The 19,763-nt window shown below is 39.5% G+C and overlaps 1 protein-coding gene across 1 annotated transcript in view; it reads right to left on the bottom strand.

Annotated features, from left to right (window-relative positions):
- The window catches only part of cacna1ha (calcium channel, voltage-dependent, T type, alpha 1H subunit a), an 87,070-nt gene that overhangs the window by 5,111 nt on the left and 62,196 nt on the right, over positions 1-19,763 (bottom strand). The window contains exons 13-34 of the mRNA XM_026324934.1: positions 16,218-16,369; positions 15,526-15,711; positions 15,300-15,417; positions 14,100-14,255; positions 13,663-13,750; positions 13,283-13,566; positions 12,423-12,788; positions 10,847-10,950; positions 10,556-10,679; positions 10,352-10,420; positions 9,941-10,125; positions 9,691-9,817; positions 9,291-9,416; positions 8,933-9,022; positions 8,228-8,420; positions 5,601-5,752; positions 5,359-5,468; positions 4,720-4,853; positions 4,324-4,394; positions 2,918-2,996; positions 878-999; positions 97-255 (exon numbers count right to left, since the gene is read on the bottom strand). Of these exons, the coding sequence (XP_026180719.1) occupies positions 97-255; positions 878-999; positions 2,918-2,996; positions 4,324-4,394; positions 4,720-4,853; positions 5,359-5,468; positions 5,601-5,752; positions 8,228-8,420; positions 8,933-9,022; positions 9,291-9,416; positions 9,691-9,817; positions 9,941-10,125; positions 10,352-10,420; positions 10,556-10,679; positions 10,847-10,950; positions 12,423-12,788; positions 13,283-13,566; positions 13,663-13,750; positions 14,100-14,255; positions 15,300-15,417; positions 15,526-15,711; positions 16,218-16,369 (3,195 nt within the window). The remainder of the gene's footprint in view (positions 1-96; positions 256-877; positions 1,000-2,917; positions 2,997-4,323; positions 4,395-4,719; positions 4,854-5,358; positions 5,469-5,600; positions 5,753-8,227; positions 8,421-8,932; positions 9,023-9,290; positions 9,417-9,690; positions 9,818-9,940; positions 10,126-10,351; positions 10,421-10,555; positions 10,680-10,846; positions 10,951-12,422; positions 12,789-13,282; positions 13,567-13,662; positions 13,751-14,099; positions 14,256-15,299; positions 15,418-15,525; positions 15,712-16,217; positions 16,370-19,763) is intronic.

The raw sequence follows: 19,763 nt of genomic DNA, 5'->3' as shown, positions 1-19,763 counted from the left end.
CTAAACACATACATGTCTCTATAGCCTTTTCTATACACATGGAGTCTTTGCTCATGCAGGTGCACATTTACATATAGGTGTTACTTGTTACTGTACCTTGTTGCTTTCCTCTAGGTGTTTCATCAGAACAGCCACCACAACATTGACCAACACAAACTGGGCCATGAGCACAAAGGTGACAAAGTAAATCGGAGAGACCCAGGGCAGGTAGGACAGACAATGGCGGTCGTCTGGATGACATTCCCTTAATGTGTCCTACAGAAAAAAATCAGTAAGAAAGAGGGACAAAAAAAGGACAAAGGGGAAGAATCAAGAATAACAGAAGTTATAAAGAAATTGATTTTTCTTCTCTCCATGTAACTTCCACATCCACATCTGAAGATCTAAACTACTGCTGCTGCACAAATCCTTTAAGTGGCGCAGGTTGGCATGTGTAGACCTCGTCTCACAGCTCTGCCTTGTGGACAAGGAGCAGTTTGTAAATATAAGTGAATGTTGACAAGCTCCACGAGGTGTTTGTATCTGAAATCTCTATCTTAATCCTAGAAAACCCTCAGCTTTAATAATGTGTGTTCAACAAATGTGTGTCTTTGCACAAAGTCTGTAATAGTGTTTATTCTGCTTTAATGTTAACTTCAAAAGTGTCATACTTTTTAATCAGATGGCAGAAGCCCAATTTAGAGCAGTTTGGGGTAATAACATCATACATAACATTTGAATAAAGTATAGATCAGATGTGAAAGTGTTGACACCGCTAAGCTCTAAGTTACTGTATCACTCTGTAATTGGCGTTGGAGGTCGCGGCTCTCTGTGGTGCTGCGATAATCTAGTCACCATTTATGACAGCGTGAGCACGTGTGTATGTGTGTGTTCATACTTTCATAATCCCATTCCAGTTGTCTCCTGTGGATACTCGAAACAGTGTGAGGAAGGCCATCCCAAAATTTTCAAAGGTTGCATGACGACTCAGGCCCTCACAGGGGTTGTTTTCATTGCACTCTAATCAACACACAAACACAGACAGACATTCATTTGGCTGCAACATAGACATGTTGGTAAAAGGAAAAATAAGAATGAGAATGAGAATGAGAAATGAAAGTGAGCCTGTATCTCATTCAGAAAGTAAAAAACAGCACATAGGGAACACACACACACACACACACACCGATGAGATAAACAGCGTGTCCCTGTAGACTGTAACAGATAGACGTCTTTCAGGGGGCAGAGAAAGTCTCTATCAGTCTTGGGGTCAATTTGACAGAGAGCCCTCAGGAGGCTGCTCACAGAATTATAACAACCACCAGGTGATATTTTCCTCTGTGTTGAACCTCAGGCCACATTAACAGGAAGCTAGAGGAGAGCGAGACTCCTTTGAGTATTGTGTACCTTCTTTCTCATTCTACGACCAGTCGGTGGGAGTAAATGAAATCAAACGTCATATTGCTCTTTCAACGTAAGATTGAAATACAGCGTGTACTGATGTTAAGCTAAAAATGTGTGTGATCAGCAGTGTGTAAAAAAAAGGTTTGTCTTGCCAAGTCTGAGTCACTGGCCAAATGGACAGCAGTAGAAAAAGGATTTATCTGCACATTAGATTTTAGAAGTAATCAAATTTAAACTCTGATAAAAATGAAAGATTTTCAATATCAGGCGCTTGAACTCAAAAATATGAGTATCAACATTCAAACCCTCGTTCCAAACCCTTTCATAGCTTCTTCACCTATGGCCTTCTCCTATCTGTTCAGCCTTCTGCAGACACCGGAGAAGCATTATGACTCAAAGTGCAACACAAGGATCACCCATGTCGTTGATTTCTTGAACCAATTAAGAAAATGACTGGTGATTTGTGACAGGGTTTCTATGGTGCTGAAAAAAGTCAATTTCTTCTGATTTTAGAGCTTTGTGGGAAGTGAAAGCAGGAACAAATTTCATCAAAACATTGAAGTGTGCAACGATATTAACCCTCAAAAAGCTCATGCAGCTAGACACCCTTATTACTTTATAGCTGCTTGCTTTGTATTCACTGTCAGCTTACAAGTAATCACAGATATCAGCCCACTGACGATAAAAGCCATGTTCTTTATAGAAAACCTTTCAAAGGAAACATACTGCATACAAAGAGGCAAAGAGACATGTTTTGAATGTTGTTTATGTAAAATTCAACAGGTGGTCGTCACTGTTGGGTCCAGAAACCTGATGCATACTGACAAACCCCAGTGATGACAATTATGAACTATAGATGAAAAGTACGGTTCCCTGATCCTCACCAAGTTGTATTGTGTTATTCTCCAGCCAACCCCTCAACAAGCCTGTACCACAATATAGTTCAGTCCTTCATCTTAAAACAGCATTTAAAATGAGGAACATGCAGTGGAGTGAAAAGGTGGAGTTCAGCACATCCAAAAGCTTTTGTCAGCAGCTTTAAAAAAAAAGAACAAATCACAGCAATAAATGGAGAGGGGCCTTTACTTCATGAAACTAAAACACAGACATCCCTTTATTTTCACAATGTGTAAAGGAAGACTCATAGTAATATTTCACAGAAAGGAAACTCAGGCTTTCATTTCATTAGCCAGATATGTTTTTGTTAATCCTCTCTCCTCACACATTTTTGTGCCATTTGACAAAATGGGCTGGATGGAGCTGACCTATTGAGGAAGCAATATGTAAATAAATGTGATCATGCAAATGTGATCTTCTCTTGTTAGAAAGGGGCCCCTGGTGTGAGAATGGTGGACAGAGGAAGATGGAGGTAGAAGATTCATCACACAGTTCAAGCACAGAAATATTCTGGAAGTTGTGACTGTGGTAGTAATGAGTGGATTGAAAAGCATTTATGACTGAAGACTGAAGACTGTAGACTGTAGACTGCAGTGTGTGTGTGTGTGTGTGTGTGTGTGTGTGTGTGTTGACTGACCTAGTTTGCCAAAGAGCTCCACTCCCAGGGCAGCATAGATGAAGAAGAGCAACATGAAGAGGAGTCCAAGATTTCCAACCTGGAAGCAAAATGCATGTTAGAATATTCTGTATACCAAAACCTACAGTGTAAACATTGTTTAGAGCTGCAGGGAATAGAAGACATTAAGATTTAGTTCATTGCACCTGCACCATTTGCCACTAATTTACCCATGTAACACAAATTCAAAGAACATACTTTACAACAATTTCTAACTTATAGCTGAACCTATTGCTGTTCATAGATGATGTTTTAATCTCACGCTGGAAGACTAAAGTAATTAACTGATTAGTGCATTAACTGAAAACAACATAGAAAACTAGATTTAAAGCTGCTTAAATTAATCAGATGTGTTTCTGTTTTCTTGCTAGTGAGAAATTACTGAAAGTTGTTGAGAGAAGCTTTTAGCCCAGTACACAGAGAAATCAGTCTAGTGCTATAAACAAACAGTCATCATAAAGGATTTAATGCAGCCCCTGTGAACTATATGCACTTCCTGTCCTATCTGCATCATACAATTACAACGTTCCCAGCATGTGCACTGTGCACCCTGATGGTCATATCTGTACACTTCACAGATAAAAAAAAAAATCACAGATTAAAAAAAAAAAAAAAAAAAAAAGCAGAAAAATTGAGTCTGTCCCTGGATCTGCATTATAATCATCAGTGCAGCTGCTCTTAGCTTTGAAGGATTTTGCCAGGCAGCAGGACAGAGTGTTCTGATTTACTCCCATAGCACTCGTGGACATTCTTTCAACAGAGTGTGTTGACTGGACAGAAAAAGCACATAGAGTAACAGCGGAGAGGAAGTCAGTTGTACAGTTTGGCTCTAAAATAATTGTTTAAAATATCATAGATTAAAGATCAATCCCTGCAAAAATGCTGTGAACATCTGTTCGAGTGATTAAATTAGCTGATTTGCTGGAATCATCTTTGTGCCGAGCTTTTATTGTGCTTTTAATACGTTAGTGACAGAAGAATAATGAGTTTCTTTTAAATGCTTTCAAATTTAGGACTGTACCATTTAGTAATGGTACAGTGCATCAGTTTTTGTGTTTGGAAAATATGGTGTGCTGTGTTATATGTTTGATATTTATCACAGTATCACGCACATGTAATAGTAAATCCAAACGGAGTGCACAGGTTGGCTGTACAGAGGCAAGAAAAGGAATGCACGCAATTCAGTCATTTTAGGGCCAGAAAAAGAATTTCGATGATGGATATGCTGTGTTAATTTTTCAAGAACAAGCATAAATCTTTCAGGGGGCTGTCTATTCCGAAGAAAAGCTCCGTACTGATCCTTATGTTCATAAAAAATATAAATAAGACAAAAACAAAATAGCTTTTTTCAATCTGTGTGTGTTCACCTGTGGCAGTGCTTGCATGACCGTATCCAGCAGAGATCTCATTCCTGTGGCCATCTTCAGAAGTTTCAGCACTAGAGGGATAAACAGGAGCAGTCTCAAACAGCCAGTAGATCCTGATTTCATTTGGCTCATTTGTTGCAGAATTTTCTATGGCGCGGTGTAATACTACAGTAACACTGAAACCACTCAGATCTGTAGTTATTTCTAGAAGCCAGGAAGCATCTGTGACACTTCTTATAATGCTAAACTTACAGTACACAATACAAACTGGTTACAGTGTGTCACGACATAAAAATGTCTATGATTACTGTGTGTTGTTTGATTGTATAGATGAACAGGTACAGACTGGTTGGAATGTGTGTGTGTGTGTGTGTGTGTGTGCGTGTGTGTGTCTACCTCGTGCTATTCTGAGTACTCTCATGATTCTGATGATGGTTGGGTTTATGGGCAGTGCTGCATTCATTTTCAGCTCCTCCAGGGTGATGCCCATGATGGATAACGCTACTATAGCTACATCCAGCTGATTCCATCTAAACATACAAGGAAACACTGTATTTTAGGTGCATGCACAAATGGACACTAATGAACTTCTGTTGATTAAGTCAGAGTTTCCAGTAGGGGGTTGTATTAGTTGATGATGGTAATAAAACAGAGTCTTATTCTCTTGAAAACCTGTTATTTTTAAGTCTGTATAAATGTGGGGAAGAAGTCATGTCATCTAGTAGTTGTTTAATCTCACACTAATCTCCATAGTAGCAGAAACACAGTGTTTACCCATAATGAAGCTCCACCAGCACAACCTCAGACAGATGATTACACTCACCAGTCAATCTCTTAAACTGGTAAACAAGGTGTCACATAGGAATAAAGCATGCTATACATGTGCTCCTGGAGCTGGCAATGCGACTTCTAACAAATTTATGCTTAATTAACTTCACTTAATGACAAAATGACATATGGTTAATTACAAATAACACAATTTTACAGTGTAGTGTGCAAACTGCAGTAACTCCACCGTTTCTCCCATTAGGTTACCTGTCTTTGAAGAACCTGTGTATGCCAAATGCCACAAGCTTGAGCAGAGCCTCGATGACGAAGATGAAGGTAAACACGTAGTTACAGTACTTCAGAACCTCCTCTAAATACTAAACACAGACAACACACACAGACACACACACACACACACATTCATTTTGTAAAAACACAACAGACTATACCAACGTATATTTATCCATTGTAATGTTTGTGTTTGTATGTGTGTACAAGCACCTCATTACCTGTGGCTGATTGTAGTGCTCAATGCTCATGGTGAAGACATTGATGCAGATGATGAAGGTGATGAAGATGTCCAGGTAGTGGCTGGTACACAGTGTGTGGATGGACAGACGCAAGGGAGAGTAGTCCGCGTAGTAAGGCCTCTGCTTCGCCTCTGATGCACACACACACACACACACACACACACACACATAGACACACCACATGTAAAGACACAAGAAAAGAAAATATGCAAAGGTCAAAACACAGAAACACACAGAGGGCAAGTGTGTGTAATGGTGCTCTAACCTTTAACTATTACATGTATCCAGTGGTGTGCACAAGAACAAGAGAGGGTCAGAGGGAGGAATTCTAACTTTCATTTAACCAGGATGTGCCTATGTGCCTTAATAGGACCAAAACACTGTTTTTGGTTGTATGTCACAACAGAGGGGGCATTTAATTACTATCTCGGGTGCAACTCTGTGCTAAACCTGTGACAAAACTAAGTCCTAACTTTTGTCCCTGACCCATAGACAACCTGTGCACACTACTGCCTGTGTGGTGTGTTTATAGAGGAGAGGACATGAGAGTCACACGCAGGCTACATATGTTTTAATTAGCAAAAATCCCTCAGATGTTAAAACAAGGTCCAGGTCACTACACCAAATGACTCATTCCTTGGCACATACAAGAGTTTTTGCAGGGAAGGTTTTCTTTTTTCTAATTTAAGTGATTTTCTCTTTTACAAATCTCTGGTAAACACACCCTGACCTACCCCTTTACTGGGTTAAATAGTGGATATCAGGCTTTTCTGACTCTGAGTAAAATGAAAAAAGGCTATTTCTAAGGAATTATATCTTAGGAATTGTTTAATTCTTGTTAAGGCCAAGATGTCTATGCTATATATTTAGACCACAGTGGGATTGAAAAGTCTCCATTAAAACTTGGGCTTAGTGTGAGATGGATTAGTGTGACTGCTTTTGAATAATAAACAGAATTCAATTTTAGGTGTAATCATGCAGAAACTCAGAGGTGAACAAATCAAGCTATGCCTGTTATTTATGAAAAAGTGATTCACAGCTAAAATTCTGTGAACATGTAACGTGTAACTATGTTTTGATAGGCTGTGTACTCACATGTCCATATTAATAATGTAATGAGTGTAACTGTGAACGTGCACCTGTATGTCACCTTCTGATGTGCACCATGCCCTGTCTACCAGACCTACTACATGCTCACATGCCTTTTGATGTCGATGGTTGAGCACAGGGTATGTTCAACAACACGAGTCCTCACAAACTGGACTTTTAATTAGTTGCATGTTTCTAAGAAAACACTTTTGGATTTGTTATCTTATTTTTATATCAATGCTAATGTTTAATGAATCTACCCAGTCAAATGGATTTTTAGTTTTATAATGTGACTGTGATGTTGAACAAACACTGAAGCCATTTTCCTCTCCAATCACATCACTACAGAGCTTTTAACCCCTTAGAAAAATCTCAATAGTCTAAAACTTTTTTCTTTTTAAGCTTGATAAGAAGGATGTTTGGAATGCTTTTAAGGCCAGACACAGAAGTTATTAGACAGCTGATCAGATTTTATTACAGTTTCAGCAGTTTTAGACCAGTGAGACCTATTACTAACACAAGACAAGAAGAGGGGCGTTCTGCTTACACCTAATACTGTCTTCTAGTGTAATTGTGCAACTGATGTGTTGGGTAGACGGATACAATTTTATGTTGTGGCCAAACTCTGTCTGCTTTTCTTCATTTCAACACATTAGCACAATAAATGAACACATCCTCAAAAGTGCTTGTTTGTATTGTGAGGATTCTGTTTTGTTGTGTTTCTGGTGTTGTTACCAGCATCTGCTGCTATTTTCTAGAAGCTGTAACTAACAAACTACTATATCAGTCTTAACACTAACAACTTCTTCACCCAGGATGTCTGTGTACATTATAGCAGCCACACTGTCTGCTATGTTTCTGAGACTGCCAGTCAAAGCACATTTACAGGAAATGTCCTTGTTCAACTCGTGTCAGGAGATCCCCTGGGGTCAGGGTTGTACATGCACTAAGGGCACTGATGTTTCACCACTGAAAATGTCTCTAGTGAGACACATGGAGGACAGCAGCTGCCTCAATAATATTCACATGCAGAAGATACTGCAGACATTTTCATCAATCCCTAAAAGCAATGAAATCTATAGAAATTTCTATAAAAACTTCTTACAGGATTACAGGCATTTTTAAAATGACATGGGGGCTACTGAATATCATTCTGTTAGTTTTGTCTTATACTACACTGGTGGCAGTTGGGTTATATAAATAATGAGCATGAAGATTTAAGTTAGCTTAATAAAAATGTTCAGTTAAGTAGTTGTTAGATTGGCCAAGTATCCACATTTTCCATGCAATGTTAGGGGATGGTAGGGAAAGGGCTGCAGTCATGCAGTTACATGCATCAGACTGATGTAGCCCACGCCTTTGGTCACTTTTTGCGTGAGCTAGCCAGTCTTTCAAACATGTTTTCTTTTTCATGTTTATGTCTAAATAGTTTTCCCTGATTTCTCTTTTTGTCAGGCTCTGAAAGCAGGCAGTGCTCAGAAAAATAGGCTACCGACCAGCCCCTCCATTCTCCTTACTCCTGCGCTTTTTCTCTATGATTTTGAGCCTCTTCTCTTCCCGTAAGCGGGCCTCCTCCTCTTCCTGGTCCTGCCGGCACTTGTGGAAATTCTCCACCACAACACCAACAAACATATTGAGGACGAAGAAGCTGACGATCAGCAAGAAGGAGATGAAGTAGAGCAGCATCCAGGGGTTGTGGTTTCTCACAGGCTGAGGAGAGCAGAGTCCGAGAAGAGGTGAGAAGAGAGTTTTCAATAGTTTTGGCTAATGTGCAGCTTTTCAAAATAAAAAACAGTGAAGTCAGTGTAGCAGTTGCAAGTTTTTATTCTTTGGTTTGTAGTCACTCAGTTTATTATTTATTATTACACTACAGGAAGTCACTGACCTGAGGATAACAACATCATTTGAAGCTTTGTTTTTTGAGTCTAGTTAGTTATTATTCTATTTAACTTCTTTTAAAAAAAAAGAAATATTAATTTACTTGTTCACTTCCAAGCTTTCTATTTTTCATATCATACTGGGAAGTGTTTGCGACAGTTCTTCCACTGAGACCTGTGACCTTATGCTGTTTTTAAGGCAGGTACTGTGTTTATGTATGTTGACAACAGAGCTTCCCACAGTTTAAAGTCAAACTGTTCTCTAACATGCTTTGCAGGCTTTGTGTAGCTGATAAAAAAAAAAATCACCTGCACAAGAGCTTGACACATTCTTCACATCATTACCTGTTGGTTCACGCCCACTGCATCCAGCCCATCATACATGATGTTGACCCAGCCATCTTTACATGACAGTACAAACAACGACATCAAGGCCTGGATAGGAAACCCAGAGATGTAAGTCAGCACACAGGGATTACCACATTCATAAAAACAATATAAAGATTTGCTACATAGGATCTTTAACATACATTTACACAAACAATAAATAAAACAGTCCTAAAATCTGACAGGCATACTGCTTTCCTGAGCAACGCTTTAGTTGCAGTTTTGCACCGGAGACTGTGTTGGCTTAAGCACTATTTTTTTTATTCCTCCTGACATCTCTCTCTGTCTCTGTTTTTGACCATCAAGCTGTCCGTACCTGAATCAGGTTGTCAAAGTTGTACTTCCTTCGTATCCAGCGGTAATTTGCCTGTAAACAGTCTGACTTGTTGGTGATGTTTTTTGTGTCCAGACCTTCACAGTGGTAGAACTTTCCTTTGAACAGCTAGAGAATGACAGAGAAAAACAAAGACATGTCTCCTGGGTTGTGGCTGCCATTTACAAATGATCTCATTTGCAATGGAGGTTGTGCCTTTTGAAACATCCAGTTATATTTCATACGGCACATTCCTCTTAGATGTTTTTTTCTGGTTGCTCAGTTAAAAGCTGGTTTAGGGGATTATGTTGTCCCTGGTGCATTTGGTCTCTATATAGGTTACATGCTTGTGTTGTGAAATTGCATGTGTCTGTGCATGTTACTGTGTGTAAATGCAAGCTACCTGCACCCCCAAGATCCCAAAGACAATAAAGAAGGCGCAGCAGATAAGGACAATATTCCCGATGGGTCTAAGTGAGGTGATGAGAGTCTCTACAACCAGTTTCAACCCTGGTGCTCGGCTGATAACTCTGGAAAACACCCATTAGATGTTCAGATATTAATATATATACAGTACATGTACAGAAGTATCAGTTCCAACTAACAGATAACCAGTACCTACAGTATATGCAGGCACAGAAATATACTTCTACCTCAGTGGGCGCAGTGTTCGTAGCAGGCGTAACACTCTGAGGATGCCCAGGATCCTGTTTCCACCAGTATAGGCCAGAGAGACCAGAATGTCAACCAGAGACACAAACACCAACACGCCATCCAAAATGTTCCAGCTGGACTGGAGGTAGCTCTGCTTTCCAAAGCAGAAACCAAGAGCTACAACCTGGTTTCAAAGCACAAAGGGATAAGACAAAATGAATTCCTTTTTTTTTAATTATTAAAGATCACATCATAAGCTTCTGAATTAGAATAAATAGGTTTGAATTAGACTAAAAAAGAAAAACAACAACCGTCAAAGTAATAAAACATGCTTTTTACTTTTTTAATTAAGTGAGCACATAAACTACATCATTTCACAACATTGGTGGGAAGAAAACACAGCTGTTTACCTTGATGGCCATCTCTGCCAGGAAGATCACAGTGAAAATATAGTTGGACACACTCAAAAACACTCGCTCCTACGACGGAGAGTGAAATTAGTTTTTAATCCACATCTACATAAATGACACAAGGTTTTCTGTGTAGTGTAACTGTGATAATTACTTGCTAAATGTCAATGTGTCATATTTGTTTTTGGACCATTTTTGTCTTACTGTGCTGTGTGGCTGTATGTCAGGTCTTTCCAGAGCAATGGTGATACAGTTGAGAAAAATGAAAACCAGAACCACATGGTCGAACAATTTGTGAGAGATCACACCTTGGCACCACACACGGCATCTAAACACACACACACACACACACATGCACAGAGTCATTTATAAAATATCCACGATCTGCTAAATTTATTGACCAAACAATTAGCAAAGAGAAAAAAAAAGAGAAGAGAAGAAATTAATTAAATCAGAACCACAGAGACTGATAGTGAAATTTCGTGTGAGACTCACAAGTTTTCTGGAGAGAACAAATACAGCGTCCAGTCTTCATGCTCTTTGCACCAGCGGGGCTTTATGTTACGGAGTTCTCTTCTGATCCAGTAGCACAAAGTACTCTGCAGAGGAGAGAGGTAAGAATAATGCTTTCACTATTATTAATTAATCATTTGATGTCATTATTATCATTTTGTTCTTGAGAGTGACCTTCATCATTACTGCTACTGCCATCAGAAATGTTATCAGCATTTTATATAAACACTTGAAACCAAAGGAGCAATGTGCAACCAACCCATCACATCAAGAAGACAGAAAATATGTCACCTTGCTTTGGACCAGTCAAAACTAAACCCAGTTGCTCTGATGCTGAAAATGCAAAGTTCCCAGTTTTTGGCCAAATGGTTCAGTTTTCAGGAAACGCTGCTTTATGTTCAAAAATCCTTTAAATCGAATTCATATAACAGAAAGTGTGTCTGACATGATTCATCAAAAAAGTGTAAAGTGAAGTGTGAAGTGACCTGTGTAGCCAAGTATGGTGACCCATACTCGGAATTCGTTCTCTGCATTTAACCCATCCCAAAGTGCACACACACAGCAGCGAACACACACACCGTGAACACACACCCGAACCTACATGATAAATGCATTAAAACCACCAGAGTAATTTCAGCTTCCACAGTGTTGCAGCTCTTAGGCCTTGCAAAAAAACAATAAAGCATTTTCATGCATAAGCTGGCAATAGTTTGACAGGCAAACTCCCAACTTAGCTGGTTAAAAAGCTCCGTACAAAGTGCTGTGAAACTCATTAAAGTTTACAGTAAAACAGACAGAAGTAAATTTAGGGGAACTGCTTCTTACTTCAGGATTCTAATTAAAAACACCCCAAAGTCAAAGTCAAGCCTTTCAGGCAGGGCTTATTTCACAGGCTGCCATTGGTGTGTGTGTGTGTATATTCTTGTGTGTGTGTGGATGAAAAGAACCTATTGCCCAAATTTCTCTGGAGCGAAAATCCATAATTCCTGCAATAGACACACAGAGAGAACAGCATCCATATACACCTGTTAGCTATCACACCATGCATACTCACGCATGTACACATGCAAACACACACCCATATACGCATACACTAGTGGATGATCTGTGTTAAGCCTCAATCTTCAGTGTGCCCAGGGAGAGACTTTTTGTTTCAGTGGATTTCATGGCTCTATAAACTCAATTTGGAGCCAATAAAACATCAACACTGTTTCAACAGAGGTCACCCAAAGGCACCAGCGAGTGCACCATTCTGCAGTTCTCACAAACACACACTGCACCCACTGAAAAAACAATTACAGACAAAGCCAATCAATTACAGCATAATAATTAGTCTCCCTCCCCACACAGACACACACACATCTACTCAAATTAAGACAGCAAAGGGCAAAGAAGGCAAATAAGAAGTGGGCAAGCAGACAAAACAACAGAAAAACAGATATAAAACATGTCAGACAGGGCAGATAAACAGATTATTCATAATGAAGCAAAAACACAACAACAATCAGCTGTTCACACTGTAGATTTCCTGAATGATATGTTGTAAGGTATAACTTACATCATCATCCATGTCGTCCTCATGCAAGGAGTCTTCCTTGGGGTTGGAGTTGGGCTCGTAAGTCAGGGTTCGTCCGTTACAGTCGCCATACTCTGCTGTTATGGAAGGGCAGAGAGAGGATAACTGCAGCACCTCCACGGATCCCGGCCGTAGTCTGTTGTTTCCCCCAGCCTCCCCTTTGTCCTCCCCACCATCTTCCTCCTCTCCTCCCTCTCCAGACAACAGGCTCTCCCTCTCTCCACTGGTGTCTCGCCTTTTTAGGCTCGGTGCTCTTCCCAGGCTGTTCCAGCTAGAGCGGCGGCTTCCCCAGGAGCTGCCAGACCCACGAGGAGGAAGAGGGGAGCGCCGGCCAGGACTAGAAAGGCTCTGGAGAGACAGGAAATGATCGTAAGTGGTTAGTGTCTAAGCAGGAGTTACAGGAGCTTCTGAAGGGCCGTCTATGAAATTAGTTGTTATAAAACAGTATTAATCTAAAATTTAAGTTTGATCTCAGTTTATAGCTTTTCTAACTATTCTGTAGTAAAAGTTTCAGTGTCAGTCTCCAGAATCCATGACCATGTTCTCCAGTGAAGAATTAATTACAGTCAAGGTAAACATGTCTTTGAGTGATTGTTTCTGCAGGATCACAAGCCAATTGAACTACTGGTCCATGTTTTATACCTGTATGCTTTATTGAATATTTAAATATAATATAATATAATATAATATAATATAATATAATATAATATAATATAATATAATATAATATAATATAATATAATATAATATAATATAATATACTTCTCTCTAAGCTAACACCTGATCTCTATACTCCAGATTTAGCTTCAGACATCTATTGTGTGTTTCATATAACGACGCACCAAAGAATGCTGATCATAGGCTAAAGGATCCATAGAGACGGAGCTTCCACGCCGAGACTCTGTGTGACCACTTCCTCCCTCTGAAAACCCCAGTCCAGCCTCGCTATATCGAGGCACACCCTCCCTGTACATGAGCTCCTCCCCAAGTATGGACTCAGGCCCTAAGGAGCTCTTAGGAGTGGGCATGGGTGTGGCTGCTGTACGCATGATGATAGGAGGAGCTGTTGTGCTGTGAGGGTCAACATGGCCGTTGGCTGTCATCATCAGAGAGTACATCTTTAGCTCTGTGGGGGAGAAGAACCAATAACGTCATCGTTGTCAGTGATTTTACTCAAACAACAAGAAATAAAACAGAAAATGAAACCACATCTTGAACCTACCTGTGTCTCTGAACTGCTCTACCTTCTCGTCTTCTTCAAAGTTGTCTGATTTCTTCTCATCATCTGACTCTGACCGATTAGCATCACCCTGCAACAGACACACACAGCCAGGCACATAAGCATTTCTTCTGATCTAACTAAAGCACAGGAGAGGATATTTTCACGTCTGACTGGCTGTGCACCTGGGGCTCACAGGGGAACAGGGCTGAATGAGAAATAATTGATGATGTGAAATTATCAGTGGTGCGGGTAATAATCTTAATTTTCTCCTCCATTTCAAAAAAAAATTTTGTGTCTGGTATGATCTTGTATGATCACCTAAACCCAGAGCCAAGCACATCAAAACGCACCTTGTTTGAAATAAAAATCTAAAAGTAAAAAAAGGATAATCAGGATAATTATTTTAAAAACTACATATTGTATGCAAAAATTCTCACCTCTGCCTGGAAGCCCTCAACCAAGATGGCAACTAATAAATTAAACAGCACATAGTTGCCAAAAGTCATGAGAGCGACAAAGTAGAGAGCTGCCCATGGAGAGGTGGAAGCCATGCCGTTATACAACACCACATTCCAGTCCTCCTGGGTAAGAATCTAGAGATTGAAGAAAACACAGTCAGAGATTTTGACGTAAATAAGGAAAAGGTGGAAGACACAAAGGAAGTTATAAAATGGGAAGCACGGAAAGAGAGAGAAAAGGGAAAGAAAGGGGCAGGCGGAAAGGGAAGGAAAGAACCTGAGCAGCTGTTGTCAGGTCTATATGGTTTACATAGCTGAGTACTGAGCCACTTTTATTGCACCACGTCACTTTAGTTCAATGTAATAAATGAGAGTTGACATGCAGTGTTTATGTGAGTGAGTAATGAAAGCATTTAAAACTAGGGCAGTGTTCACTCAAACACAGTGGCAGGAAGTTTGCTGTGTCTATACTGTGTGCATGTGTGCAGAGATTACAGTAACTATATACTGAAAATAACTGTCCACAGGATCTGCTAAAAACACTTCGTCAGCATCTCTCACACACACACACACACACACACACCCCAAGTCACGTCTATGTTCCAACTTTTCTATACTGATCCATGCAGTATAGAAAAGAGGACAATCTATCTGGATCAACTGAACACACATCTCCATCTACATAGGGAGAGCAAAAAATAGAAATGATAGCAAAACAGAGATGGTGGGTGTACATCAGCAAATTACTCATTTAACAGCATTTGACTAATATGCAGAACTTGGCAGTTTTGTTGGGTAGTGCACACTTGTATCTTTTATAAATATACTGCAATCATGTATGTCCGTCTGGTAGTGTGAAGGTTAGCTGTATGAGTAGGTATACTGCAATTTAAAATACACTGGCAGCCAAATAATGTTAGCATTTTTTTTAAAAACAATACTTCTCGTGAACCTGGGGCTCACACGAGAAACGGACTGGAGACATGAGACATGAGAGTGGCATCAGCAGGGAAGTAAATCAGATTATGTCCCAAAACGTAGTATGATTTTGGCAAATATTGAGGCAACCTACTGAAAAAACTGAGAGATCAATCTGTGAATAAGCACATCCTGAAAGACTATGGCACTTTTGTTGCAAACTAACTGGGAATTCTCTAATTCTATTATTGAAAAACCGACCTGGAACACAGTGACAATGGCCCAGAGTAGAGAGTCAAAGTTCTTGCGGTCCGGGATCGTATCTCCGTTCTCTGTCCGAAGACTGAATTTGCAACCAAACAGATGCATACCTAGTATACTGCAGACAAGGCAAACATTACAGGTTAAATGTTACTAAAAATAATAATAGAAATGTATATTTTCAGACAGACCAGCTGGGAAGCTCATGTGGTTTGTTTGTGCATACCTGAAAGTGAAGATAAAAAGCATCAGCAGCATGCAGAATGTGGCCACATTGTCCATGGTCTTCATTAGCACTACCAGTTGTCTCCTCAGGGCAGGTAGGAAGCGAACCAGCTTCAGGACCCGCAGCAGACGAAATGTTCGCAGGACTGACAACCCACCATCTGCCTGACCAATTATTTCCCAAACACTGAGAACCACAAACAACCACAGTGTTACTGGACCGAAAAGGCAAAACTTCCATTTGGCCACTTCAAGTAGAAGCTTTGTCGTCGTGTAGCTTGTGAAATCAACACTGACTGAATATGCATTTGTTTCTGTAATCAAAATGATAGTTTTATAAGCAGCTGTGTAGCCACCAGAGGTTTCTGAACTACAAAAGGACCCATCTTTACATTTTTACAGCAAAGTCTGTTTAGAGCATGTTTACATATGACTGATAAATTGACTTTTCCCCCTTACTTACACTCTAAAAAATATCTCATGCTCCCTCTCACAGTCCAAAGACATGCAGTTTAGGTTTATTAGTGACTCTAAATTGTCCGTAGGTGTGAAGGCGAGGGTAAGTGTTTGTCTGTATGTAGGTGTCAGCCCTGTAATAGACTAGCAATCGACTCCAACTCCCCTGCGACCCTGGACAGGATAAGCGGTATAGATCACAGATGGATACACACTGAAATAGTGGACTGTTATTACCTGATGATTACAATGACGCTATCAAAGATATTGTAGGGGTTTCTGATGTATCCAAACAAGCCGAAAGCCAGCAGCATGAAGCCCATCTCCAAGACAAACATACTGGTGAAGACGATGTTACTGATCTCTAACACATCAGTCAGCTCCTCGGGCTGGAGCGAGAGAAAGCAAGAGGAAGAGTGATGACAGAGATGAAGCAAACAAGCCATCAATAAAGAAAAGAAAGACAGGGTTAGTTGATGTTGCCACTCTATTATCTTGGAGCTCTAAAACCCTTTTGGTTTTTCATACCCCGAGCTAAGATATTATCAGTCAAGTTCAATGCTGCAGTCAGACCCAATCAATCAAATGCGACCAACATCACCAATCTATCACTGCTATTCCATTCCACTTTCCTCACAGTACAGTGAGATTTAATCAAGTCCTCTCATAAAGCATTTTATGAAAGATCCAGCAATTTTGTCCTTTGGTAAATTTATTATGAGGCTGCATCTTAACGTTTAAACGATATGATACAAAATGTACCATTTCCCAGCATATCATATAACAACATCCACGAGTGCAGCCTCCTTCTTGTGTTTCTTCATGGTGGAAATTAAGGTCTACTTTGGATCATTGGCCCACCAAAGCCAGCCCCTGCTCACTTTCACTTCCTTGACTTGTGTATCCAGAATAGCCTAATATCTAATATGGAACTGATTCATCCCACTATCTATGTGACCTTTCATGTTCCGCTGGCTGCCACACACCCCCAGAGCAGAATTTATTTAAGTTATTATTTTTAACTACTGCTCTGTGTTTTCTCCACATATCTTTGATGATTGAGACTAAACAGATAAATGTGAAACTTGAAATAAAACGTAGGCTAATTTTTAATGTTGGTTTGCTGCTTGGTTTGTAAATACATAATTTCACCTGCTCAGTAAATCGAAGGATTAAATGGCCCATCTAATGGCAAAAAAATGAAGTCTGACTCTGCAAAGGGATTCACACTTGTAACGTAAACATGTAACTGTCATGATGTCTTATAAAAATCTATTATCTATCTATGCATGGACTTTTTACATCAGGTGTAAATCTCATTTCACACTCCTGCATTCACACTAAATAAATGCCAATCTAACACTCTTCTCATCTTGCAATTCTCTTTTACTGTATCATCAGCCCTTGGTAACAGGCTTTGTACAGTCCAGAGATTCACACATAATGAATATTTATGACTGAATCATTCTAAAACCATTAGTTCTTGAACTCTGTATTCGACCTCACAGTTAGTAAAGCCCTTTAGCCTGTGATCCACAATTACAAAATATTCTCATGCCATGCAGGCCAGACTCATTAAAACGAATTGTGTTTCTTTTTATGTCGGGGATCAACAAGAAACAGGTCCAAAGCCCATTTTGTATCTTGATATATAAATGTAGGCAGATGATATTGTGGATTAATAAACACATGACAAAATTAATATATAACGTCTGACACTTTGTGCTACTATCACAGAGGTCAGGCTTTATCCAGCATTATTTTACACAATAGAAACATTTGTGTTAAATGTTGATGGAAATTATAGAATATATAATGCATATAAAATATATCAACAATCATATATGAGTTATATTATGAGAGGTCTGCACCATCTCTTCTTATATCAGTACAGGTATATATTACACTACTACACTATAATTATTATAATCTATTCTGATTACTGGTGATTCTGTGATTATGGTCACAGATAGAGGGCGCCATAATACACACAACTCCGCTACTCAGCTCACTCTTTCCCAAACAGTGACATACACACACACACACACACACACACACACACACACACACACACACACACACAGAGCCCCCCCCTTTTTATAGCCACTTTAAGAGACTAGCAGGGGTGAGTGTTTCCTAACAAAAAGGTATTCAAGTACATGTGTCAGTCCTAAATTCAGTTGCAGTTGGAGGTCTTTCAGACTTTATGGGTAATATTTCTATATTTTCTGAAGAAATATTGTCAGCAAAACACACTGTATGATTCACTGCATTGACACGTCTTAACACAGGTATTGATATACTGCAGCCTGATCATATCAAGGGTGTGTGTCTGGTTCAATATAAAACCAATCCAGTGATCAATTATTTACATTTCAGATAAACACAGTGGTACAGCTGTGTTCTCATCGTCAATATGAACGATCGTCTTGTATGTTTACTGTTTTAGCTGATGAGCTTTTGAGTTAATTGGGACAGTCATGGAGCTAGAAAGCAAAAGCAGAAACACCTGTGCAAAAACAGTGAGGTACAGTGAGAAACGAACAGAGCTTCTTTGCTGGCTGTTTTTTTTTTTCATATTTTCTTCCATTAACCAGCCAGAAAATAACAACTTTACAGGATCTCTAATCAGCTATTCTACAACACAGGACTCACATCCATTATTATTGAACAGTAGACTGGTGGCCTTTTCATTACCTCTGTGGCCCACAGTCTTCACCACAGCTAAACAAAAGAGCATCATGGGGACTTGCAGGGCCATAGTCTCCCCACTGTGCTACATGTCAGTGTTTATGCTTTACAACATCACAAATGTGGCTGCACATACTGATTTTCAGACCAGTATGGCTGAACTGGTAGGCTAAAGCAATACAAAATAAATGAACAGCAGAAGGTAAAAAATATAAGAGCTTAGGGTTTTGAAGCACTAAAACCTCTGGCATGGATTTTAATAAAACCAAACCAAATCCACAAACTGAATTCTGGTTCTGGTTCTGCAGACGACACACACAGAGCAGCAGGGTCTATTTAAATCCTGGGAACTGCACAAAAATGCGGACAGGGGAAATGAAAAGAAACTTTTCCCTACATTTGTAAATGTCACCAAGAGAAGTTCATTTCACAGTGGCAGATCTAGATTGCAGTGACGATTAGTAACCGTATCTGATGCTCTTAGGCTTTCTCGATTATACATAATCTACTGGAGTCCCAAATTAATATTCAGAACTATGAGTCTGTGTGTTTAGACATTGTTTTTCACTGCCATCATTAAATTTGACAGACCAGCAAATCAATCAGAATAAATACTCTGTCTCTGCACTTAGGAAGGCATTTTCTGTCTTTTGACATATGATTACAATTCCACACATGACCTTTCCCTTAAGAATACATATACATATACACACACACACACACACACACACACACACACACACACACACACCAGCTTCTCAAGCAAAACAGAGAAATAACCTTGATTATAATGCAGGACACTGACATAACTAAATAAATAGTGAAATAATGCAGACAAAATCATATTGTTTATCCTGGAATATAAGCAAAATAGCATATATGCATATATTGCATATATTTACAATGATTGACATATACAGCTTTGCCAAAATGAGCACAAACTAACACACACACTCAAATTGAGGTGTTATGTTACATATTTACTAACTGGTAAAAAAAAAAAAACCTGTTGGGGCTTTTAACACAGTTATTATACTGTTTAACTTCGTGTTTGTGTCTGCACATAAAACTGATTTATTATAAAGATATAAT

This window comes from Mastacembelus armatus, chromosome 8 (genome assembly GCF_900324485.2).
Source record: "Mastacembelus armatus chromosome 8, fMasArm1.2, whole genome shotgun sequence".
NCBI lineage: Eukaryota > Metazoa > Chordata > Actinopteri > Synbranchiformes > Mastacembelidae > Mastacembelus > Mastacembelus armatus.
This window is presented reverse-complemented; position numbering and strand designations above follow the sequence as displayed.